Source organism: Macrobrachium rosenbergii, chromosome 48, assembly GCF_040412425.1.
Source record: "Macrobrachium rosenbergii isolate ZJJX-2024 chromosome 48, ASM4041242v1, whole genome shotgun sequence".
Classification (NCBI taxonomy): Eukaryota; Metazoa; Arthropoda; class Malacostraca; order Decapoda; family Palaemonidae; genus Macrobrachium; species Macrobrachium rosenbergii.
The window spans coordinates 13,573,641-13,583,750 of NC_089788.1; the positions used below are offsets into that span (position 1 = coordinate 13,573,641).

At 39.7% G+C, this 10,110-nt stretch overlaps 1 protein-coding gene across 1 annotated transcript; it reads right to left on the minus strand.

Annotated features, from left to right (window-relative positions):
- Positions 1-2,618: 2,618 nt before the first annotated feature.
- Positions 2,619-3,448, minus strand: LOC136831685 (uncharacterized). Its single transcript, XM_067092315.1, has 2 exons — positions 3,230-3,448; positions 2,619-2,789 (listed from the first exon to the last, which is right to left on the minus strand). Exons 1-2 carry the CDS (start codon positions 3,446-3,448, stop codon positions 2,619-2,621), a joined length of 390 nt encoding a protein of 129 aa, XP_066948416.1.
- Positions 3,449-10,110: the final 6,662 nt, after the last annotated feature.

Sequence of the window (10,110 nt, forward strand, 5' to 3'; positions counted from 1 at the left end):
TTCTTGTGATTGCATCTTAGGGCATATTTTTTAAATATTCACTAGCTATATATCCATTAATGTGTGTAGTTCTGTTACATTTGCCGGGCATAAGAGAATGCCATCTGTATATCATAACATTATATGAGACACATCCTCTATCATTTCCTTATCAAATATATGGAATAGTAATCAAGAGGATGGTCTTGTAAGCTTCGAGCTTTGCTGCCGAACCCAGATTTAGCCCAAACTCAGCAGCCAGTCAAAGAGCAACCTCACAGTCATGTCCTTCTATGTCACTCACGTCACCAGTCAGTCACATCCTTGCACGACCACCTATAACCACTTTTCCATCTGCATGTTGTATGAAATGTGGGCCAGATCCTGGAAGTAAATTTACAGGCTGCTCTGTGAACAAGAGCCCTTGCTGGTATAAAGCCAAGTTAATTACAGGAGCAATGGGAATAAATTGGAAAATACTAACTTCCTCTTTAATAATATTTGTTTTCAACTTTTTTATGTAGAGATAAAATAGTATATGATGTTAACTGGTAACAGATTTAGTAAGGTCAGAAAAAAGTGCATTTATCGAATGAGCCTTTATATTTGTGATAGTGTGGCTAACCAGAAATTTTGAATAAACAGAAATGAAACAGCAATAATAATAAACTTTATTTCCATTCGATACCAGTATTCAGTAGTAAAATAATTTACATATACAGGTAATGTAGATACAGAGGTTCCTTAGGTTTAGTATATACTTCAAAGATTTATACAGCACAAAAATTGTCCCAACTCTTGGAAGGGCAGAGGTCCACATCAGGAATCCCATCTCTTACAACATATCACTGTGTGACCATGGCTTATTCTGAATTTACCAAATCTATTCTGAAGTTAGGTTAGTACTGATGGGTTTAGATTAAGCCGCCTCATGCCAGAACGGGTCCTTGTTCTAAACAAGGTCTAAAGTATTCTTTAAACCTTGGTTCTAAATAGCTATGTGGACTTGTCTAGTCGTAAAGCTGAACAGATGGGTCCCTTTTTTCCTCTCTGTCAAACCGAAAGAAATAGGTTCAAATCCTTCATATATATATATATATATATATATATATATATATATATATATATATATATATATATATATATATATATATATATATATATATTTGTGTCAAAAACCATTTGTGTTTATACGTACAGTATTTGCGTTCTCTGTATCGTGGAAAGCTATTAGCTCAAGAAATTTGACTGTGGCTTCGTAACTACTGAGTTTGTCAAAATTATTAAAAAGAATGGTGAATCAGATATCAGTGCAACGTATCATCAGTGTAAATAAAGATCATTCACAAATCTTAAAATGGTTAGCCTAGACGAGAGAGGCAGCTAGAATGAACGAATTGACCAAAGTATCAAAGATTATCGTCACGCTACCATTTATACTTTTTAAACGTTTATTTAGTAGTGCAACGACTCACAAGCTGATATTTAATTAGTTAATACCTCAATACTCAGTAAGAACAGTCTCGGTTTCGTATTTAACAAATGCACGTTGTGAAACAAAAAACACCAAATTGGAAGATAGGTTGCTTTGATTTCAGCCAGGGTCGTCAAGGTGCCTGAATCCAGGGTCACGTGAATTTGAGTGGTTTATTAACAGCAATACTGTCATGTATGCTGTATAATGGGATGCATGTAAGTCCTTTATATAATAACTTAAACAACAAAATTATTTATAAGCCATAAAGACTTTAAGTTTACATTTTAAAGCATCAATTAGGGTAACGATGCCTTCATTATGATTATTTAATGCCATGAAAATAGTCATATTACTTAGGACCAAACCCATAATGAGAACACGTCTGTACTGCTTCAAACTGCACGTAATGATAACTGAACACACCATCATGAAATTTTAAAAAAGGGTAGAGTTTCTGTTTGGTGCCCTTTTTATACCGAACGTAAGTCATTTGCAATCAGCCAACAATATCAACTAGACTGACTAAATCATCATCTCTGATAACAGAGCTGCAGCTTTGTTCTACCGAACTAAAGATTCCCTTCTAGGGTTAGTAACGACTCGAGTCAATTTATACAGTGGTCTATTTCAGGTAGACCCTATCAAGTCCTATGGGTGTGGCATGACTTCTCAGTAAGTCAGAATTTTATGTAGCTGTCAGTAGACAGCTATGTAAGACTTTGTGAGAAGCATCACCAACTTGTGATGAGTGGCTTCTTAGTGTTAAGAAACATCACCATCTTGTAATGGGTGTCTTTTCTTGAAAAGAGCCCGCCTTTTTGAAAGAAGCTGCTTGGTTAGTATCTCGGGGTTTTCACTCTATAATGTATGTATGAAGGCTTAACAGATACGACTCGTGGTGCTTACAGCATTGTTTATTCTTCTTCTGGGTAGCATGTATATACAAACAGTAATAGTACTAGCACACAGAAACAATAGACACACAGCTAGCATACAATTTTACGACATCTCTCTCTTTATCAAAAGCACAAATTATGGCAATAAGTGTGTGCACAAACTTTACATGTAACTTTGACTAACCTTGTAACTTCATCAATAAAACAACTTCTTATCAAGGCATTTCAGTATCTTGCTAAACATGGAAAACGGACCAAACGTTTATTCAACACTCTTCTATTAATCTACAAGGCTTCTTAACATTACGTGTTGATTTACGAGTTGCAAAAGTGTCTTCAACAGGAACATTGTGTTTAGAATAGGAAACATTTGTTTCATTGTCAAAAGTAACCTTATGAGTCTTAGTGTTAACATCTTTTGAACATTCTTTAACAGGCTGAAATTCAGATGCATTATCATCACAAAATGAATCTTTACTGAAACATACTAGCATCTGGACTTACTTCTTTAATGAAATGTCTATTTCTCCTTATTTTACTACCATTTGATAATTATACTACATAAGATCTAGGTTCAACACATTTTTCTGTAATTGTTCCTGGTACCCAAGACTGGTTATCAGTTTTCTGTACTACAACTTTCATACCTGGAAACTTTTCTGGAAGTTCTTTACTTAATGCTGGTTAAAATAGTGAGCAATTTGATTACGCCTATTTACAAAAGATTCTTTATCTTCAAACATACATTACTTACAAACATTTTTTGAGGGCAAATTGGAATGTGTTGTTCTCCCATATAACAGTTCAGCAGGACTGGGTATCCTGTTATCAATAGGTGTACTACGTAGGCACAACAAAGCCATCTGGGGGTCATTACCACTCCTTCAGCAAATGCATTGTTTTGTGGGTAATGTGGACTGCTTGTTATATGTTCAAATTCCAAAGTCATTGCAAAATTTCTAAATTCAGCAGCACAGTATTGTGACCCATTATCACTATACAGGCGCTTTGGTATCCCATGAAGAGCAAACATATCTTTACAAAACTTAACCACCTCATTACAAGATGTAGATCTTAATCCATGAACAAAAGGCATCTTACTTTAGCGATCAACTTGTAAGAGACGCATCGCACCGATCGCGGTCTCTTTCGAGCACACGTGTGTGCGTTATCCATCGGAGGGGACAAGACAAAAAAAAAAAAAACAAGAGCATCCTGTTTTCTCTCTCTCAAGGAACGCAACTTCTACCATACAATATTTCCGTCTGTTTCTCCCTAACCATTGTTGTCTCGATTTATGTACAAGCACCACTACTTGCATTGCTATGCAAACATTCTAACCATGTACTCATAATGTTCCACCGAATCTTCTGTATCAAACTGTATGTATGTTTCTGTTTGTGAAGATGCCAAATGTCTCACCATTTCACATATATTATGCTACTGCATTGTATTCATTAATCTGTCTCGAATCTCATGCAATTGACCATATGTGGAATTTCCTGGCCTTTCCATTGATATATGTTTTATCACTGTACGTTTATTATGTCTCTCACAATCACCATCTGTTTGTCTGCTGACAAACCGATTTCCGAAACATTACCTCTGTTTTGCCATGTCTGTGTGTGGATACTACTTTGTGGCTCGCACCAGCCAATAACGACTTCGAAGATTCTGTACATTCTTTACAGGCTGCTCTAGGAGCAAGAGCCCATGCTGGCACAAGGCCAGCTAAATCTAAAACAACATGTACATTCATTTAGTAAAGAACCACCAATAAACCAGACAACACCCAGCCAGTATGTCACCTTATACCATCCTGACACTGGCGACCCTGGATTGACCAGCGAAGGAGCCGATGGCAGACGTCCAACCCAAGATGACGACCCACGCGCCAACGAACCCTTCGCCACCTCCCCGCTTCCAGCCGTTCCCTAGTGCTCAGTAGATGTCCGACCCTCCAAGATGACCCACCCCACCACAGGAACCCTGGACGCCTCCTCCAGGCAGCCTGACACCGCCCCCGAACTCGTACCGGACGAACTGACCAACGAAGGACCAGCCGACGCCATCCTTCAGCCTGCTGCCTTCCCCCTCGAGCTGGCTACCGAAGGATCAGCCAACGTCATCCTTCAGCCTACTGCTGTCTCCCTCGAGCTGGCTACCGAAGGATCAGCCGACGTAATCCATCAACCCGCTACCGTCCTCCTCGAGTTCCTCCCAGCCGGCTCCGCCCTTCAGCCTCCTACCCGCCCCAAACCCAAGCCCATCGCGTCCATTCCAGTTATCAGCAAAGACGATATCCGCATCGACACCTTGCTTGGGGGGAGAGTATTGTAAGAGACCCATCGCACCGATGTCAGTCTCTTTCGAGCACGCGTGTGTGCGTTATCCATCGGAGGGGACAAGACAAAAAAAAAAAAAAAAAAGAGCATCCCGTTTTCTCTCTCTCAAGGAGCGCAACTTCTACCATACAATATTTCCGTCTGTTTCTCCCTAACCATTGTTGTCTCGATTCATGTACAATCACCACTACTTGCATTGCCATGCAAGCATTCTAACCATGTACTCATAATGTTCCACCGAGTCTTCTGTATCAAACTGTATGTATGTTTCTGTTTGTGAAGATGCCAAACGTCTCACCATTTCACATATATTATGCTACTGTATTGTATTCATTAGTCTGTCTCGAATCTCATGCAATTGACCATATGTGGAATTTCCTGGCCTTTCCATTGATATATGTTTTATCACTGTGCATTTATTATGTCTCTCACAATCGCCATCTGTTTGTCTGCTGACAAACACAGATTTCCGAAACATTACCTCTGTTTTGCCCTGTCTGTGTGTAGATACTACTTTGTGACTCCCACCAGCCAATAACAACTTCGAAGATTCTGTACATTCATTCAGTAAGGAACCACCAATAAACCAGACAACACCCAGCCAGTATGTCACTCTATACCATCCTTACAAACTAACAATATATATGAGTGATCATCTAATTCAAATAGATCACTAGACAAGGTCTCCCATGGTTGAGAAGGTAACTCATGTGAAAGCATAGGTTCCTTCTCATTACTCTTGGAATTTTGTAAACGTACAAAACAGTCTTGAACATATTTCTCAATATCAGTCACCATGTTAGACCAGTAAATACAATCCTTAGCTCTAAGCTGAGACTTTGTTACACCTAAATGACCAGCATGCGCACGATCCAAGCATTCCTTTGTGAAATTTTCAGGGATAACTAATCTGTGTCCATTATATATTAAACCATCTTCAACTGACAGATAATCTCTCAGTGACCAATAGGAACAAATTACTTTTGGAACAGACTTAGCCTGGGCAAGCCAACCATTTATGATTTGTTCACATAAAACAGGTAATACAGCATCTTGCTGACTTCCCAATCTCAACTTATTTAACTGACCAACTGAAATTTGAACTATGTGAATTGTTTGCTCTAGTTCTATACTAAGACCAGTAGTTGGTTATACATGAGATAAGTAATCAGCATAAATCATTTCTGTACCTTTGTGATATACAATACTTGCATCATATGGCTGAATCCTTAACAGCATTCTTTGTAACCTTGGAGGAGCTAAACTTAATGGCTTCAAAATAATATTCTCAAGGGGTTTATGGTCACTATAAACATTTACTGATTTACCATAAACAAATGTATGAAATTTCTCTAATCCAAAAACAACAGCTAACAATTTCTATATTGGCATATCTAGACTCAGTAGGAGTTAACGCTTTAGATGCAAAAGCTATTGGCTTTCCACCCTGAATTAATGCTGCCCCTAACCCAATCATTGAGGCATATTTCAGCAGGCATATTTGGGTTAAAGTAAGTTAATGTCGAATTACTATGAATTGTGTCTTTCAAAACATTAAATGCTTGTTGGTGTTCACTTTCCCAACACCAATCAGAATCCTGTTTGAGCAGTTGTCTTAAAACACTAGTCTTGCCAGACAAATGTGGTATAAAAGGACCTAAGTACTGAACAAGACTTTGTAGTTCTGCTTTACTTTTAGGAGGAGGGCGACTGCGAATGTCGTCACACTTTTTGGAATCGGGTTTCATACCATCACATGACCATATTAATCCATCAAATTCAATAGTGTCTCTCTGAATTTCACATTTCTCATATCGAAATACCAAGCCATACTCCTGTGCAACTCTCATAAGTCTGTGTAAGGCATCATTATGTTCCTCAGTAGTTTTGCCACATACAATACCATCATCTGCAATAACTATTACCCCTTTTCCAACCTTACTTAAAATTTCATCCATATACTTTTGGAAAATATCTTGCGATACACTTAAACCAAAAGGTAACCAACAAAATCTATATTTACCAACAGGACTATTGAAAGTACACAATTTGCTACTTTCATCTCTAATATTATACTCCAATAACCATGTTTGGCCTCCTACTTAGAAAATATAGTAACACAGCAAGTTTATGACATTTCTTCAATAGTAGGAATTTTATGGTACGTTCTTTTAAGATCCTTATTTAAATTTCTAAGATCTAGACATATTCTAAGCTCACCAGAAGCTTTTCTGGAAAAAACAAGAGAATTTATGCAGTCACATGAACTGTCATCAAGACATTTAGTTATTACTCCTAATTTTTCCATTTCATTCAGTTTGTTACAAATTTCATCTTTTAACTGTATGGGGTACTTACGAGGTGATACAACAGGATTTACATCATCTTTTACCTGAATAGCATATTTATTTTTGAAGTGACCAATACCTTCGAAACATACAGGCTATAATTCTTTTAATTTCTCTTTATTTCTAATTACAGCCTTTGAGATCTCACTATTACTAGATGTTTTATAATTTTTGACAACACTAATATTCTTACTTATAGAAACCTCAACAATTCCTAATTTCTCTGATAAATCACAAGATAAGATTGCAGGACCGTCCATGTCATACATAAAATCGAGCATTATACCAATCAGAATCATCTAATTGCAACAGAATATCAATACACCCCAGGTGCTCAATAGGAGTGCCATTAGCAGTGGCTAATCTCACAGAAGTTTGCTTTAATCTTTGATAAGGATTTGACTCAGTAGGATACATATGTTTTAAACATCTCACAGGAAGGACATTGCCATTTGCTCCAGTGTCAGCTTTGACTTTAAGTGTAAAATGACACCTGACATTTTCTGTCTTTGCATTCAGTTTTGCTATGATTGATTGGCGTACATCACCTGTTATCTCATTTATTACAGGTACTTCCCTAGAGTCTAATATATCATCATTCAGTTCTACATGGTGAACATGCCTATGTTCAGAGCTCTTACCACTCTTTTTCTCATTTTCTTGAGACCTGTTACGTGATTTTGACCTTTTGTGATAATATTTAGGATTGCTCTTACACACTTTAGCAAAATGGTTAAATTTTCCACGAACACTACACTTTTGCTTATAAGCAGGGCATTTTCTTATGGAATGACTTGTCCCACAAAACTTACAAGAACCTATGGGCCTATCACGCATATTCACTGCTGCTATTGATGACTGTCCTTGAACAAAATTCGTAGTGCTCTGCATAGTTACCTGGAAACTCTGATCAGAAGAAGTTGCACCTGGAAACTTCAAATGATTCCCTTTCTTGATTAAATTTTTTCTCTCTTCTGGCCAAAGAATACCTTTTATCATCTGGAATGTGATTTGTTTGTGAGAGGTGCTAAAGAAAGAGCAGGAAGACAAGTACTGCTAGTTTATTATTGAAGCAACCCGCTTATAAAGCGACTGCGGACGTCTGCGTATACGCAGAGACCGCGAGTACAAAAATTTTACATGTGACCAGAGGTCAATTTATTTCTCTGCAAAACAGGACAGGTACATACAGAAAACATCATGATTAACAATAACTGTTGGACATAAAAATACTCTGTCACACATACATGGTACAAGGGTAAATGAATAGATAATAAATAAACAATTCACAATAATGATAATAAGGTTGCGACCATTCGATCTTAGGTCGCATGTGAAGGCACCGTAGAAAAGGGGATGTCTACCATAGAGAACCCGTTGAGTGGGTACTTTACAAGGGGGAGGTGGCGGCCACCCTCACAGGCCGCCATGGCAGCAGCATCCAAAACACCCAGGAGCCCCACACCAGTAGGCTTCTACATCCGCGACACTATCTACGGCAGGATGATGCTGATCAACACTAGGGCCATGCGGTCAGTGTTCCCGCCTTCCAGAGAGGACCGCAGGCGCCTGCCGGACCCAACTGCCTCCTTGACAGCCGCCAACAGGTCCCCCATCCTCTCCTACGGCACCAGGCTCGTGTCGGTCTCCATCCTGGGCCAGAGATACAAGTGGAACTTCATCGTTGCAGACGTTAGGACCCCGCTCCTGGGTGTGGACTTCCTCGCCCACTTCAGACTGGCAGTCGATGTCGGCTGCAAGCGCCTGCTGGACACCGAGTCCGCCAGTCCCTGCCCCTGTCGCCGGGCCCCAGAGTGCCCACAATCTGTTCTGTCGCTCCCCACCAGTACGCCTCCTGAAGGAATTCCCGGAGGTATTCAAACCCGAGCTTCGTCAGGTGCCCAGGGCCTCTGCCAAAAACGGGATGTCTACCATAGAGAACCCGTTGAGCGGAGACTTCACATGTTCATCTCTTGCATTATTATCTGGGAACTTACACATACTGGCTTTAGTTTTGATTTTGCATATAAAATCATCAACTAGTTCTCCTTTCTGTGTTATCATTGACAGTTCAAGTCTCATAACCCATTTATTCAGTGTTCCAATCATGTGTTCTTTGAATTTGTCAAACACAAAGTCAGGTTTCTTTCTATCTTCATTTGACAAGTTCCAACTTTTAAATAATTCATGGCCCTTGTGACCAGCAGAAAGCAGAATATAGTGTTATTTCTTTTTGTCGCATATTATTAATAGCAAAATAGCTACATATGAAATCAAATCACTCTTCATACGCATCATTCTGATCAGCTGCTTCCTAGTTCAACATAGGCAGTGGAAAGGATGATTTGTCTGACATCTTGAATTAGGTTAGGCTAGGTTTTACTGCATATTGTGTCAACAGAAGTAGAAATTATGGGCTAGGCCAAGTAAAGTGAAGGCTAATATGCATATAACATCAGACTGGCTGGAGACCATGTCACAATCATGCTCCTAGGAGTGAATAGCAGTAGCTTAAGATAACCAAAAATAGACTAGGCTAACTCACATGGAAGGCTAGGCTACTGTGGATCGAAATCCTGTGACTGACCTCTGTCAAATTTTCTGACTAGGGGGTCTAGATACCTGCACCCACGTCTTCATCAGGATTGACGCCCACCGCCCACCCTTGACTAGACCGTACAGGGGCCCATACCATGTCGTCAGCAGATCATCCAAGGCCTATCTCATCAACATCCACGGGCGTGAAGACTGGGTTTCTGTCGACCGGCTGAAACCAGCTTTCCTGTTAGGCAGCAAAACTGGGGAGGAAACCGGCAGGTGCCCCAGAGTTCCTCCACAAAACGTGGACGCAGATGATCCCGTCGCCATCTCGAAACGAGGTCGAGGACGTCCCAAGGGCCGCACTAAGGAAGTCATCCGTTCGGCTAAGCCGCTGGGCGATTCAGCAGTCGAAGCCACCCCACATCCGCAGATTTCAAGAACTCGGGGCCGGCTCCTGCTCCAAAGCGATTCCGTGATTGATTTATTTTCAGATGTCTTCCATTCCAATCATTACTTTTGTAATT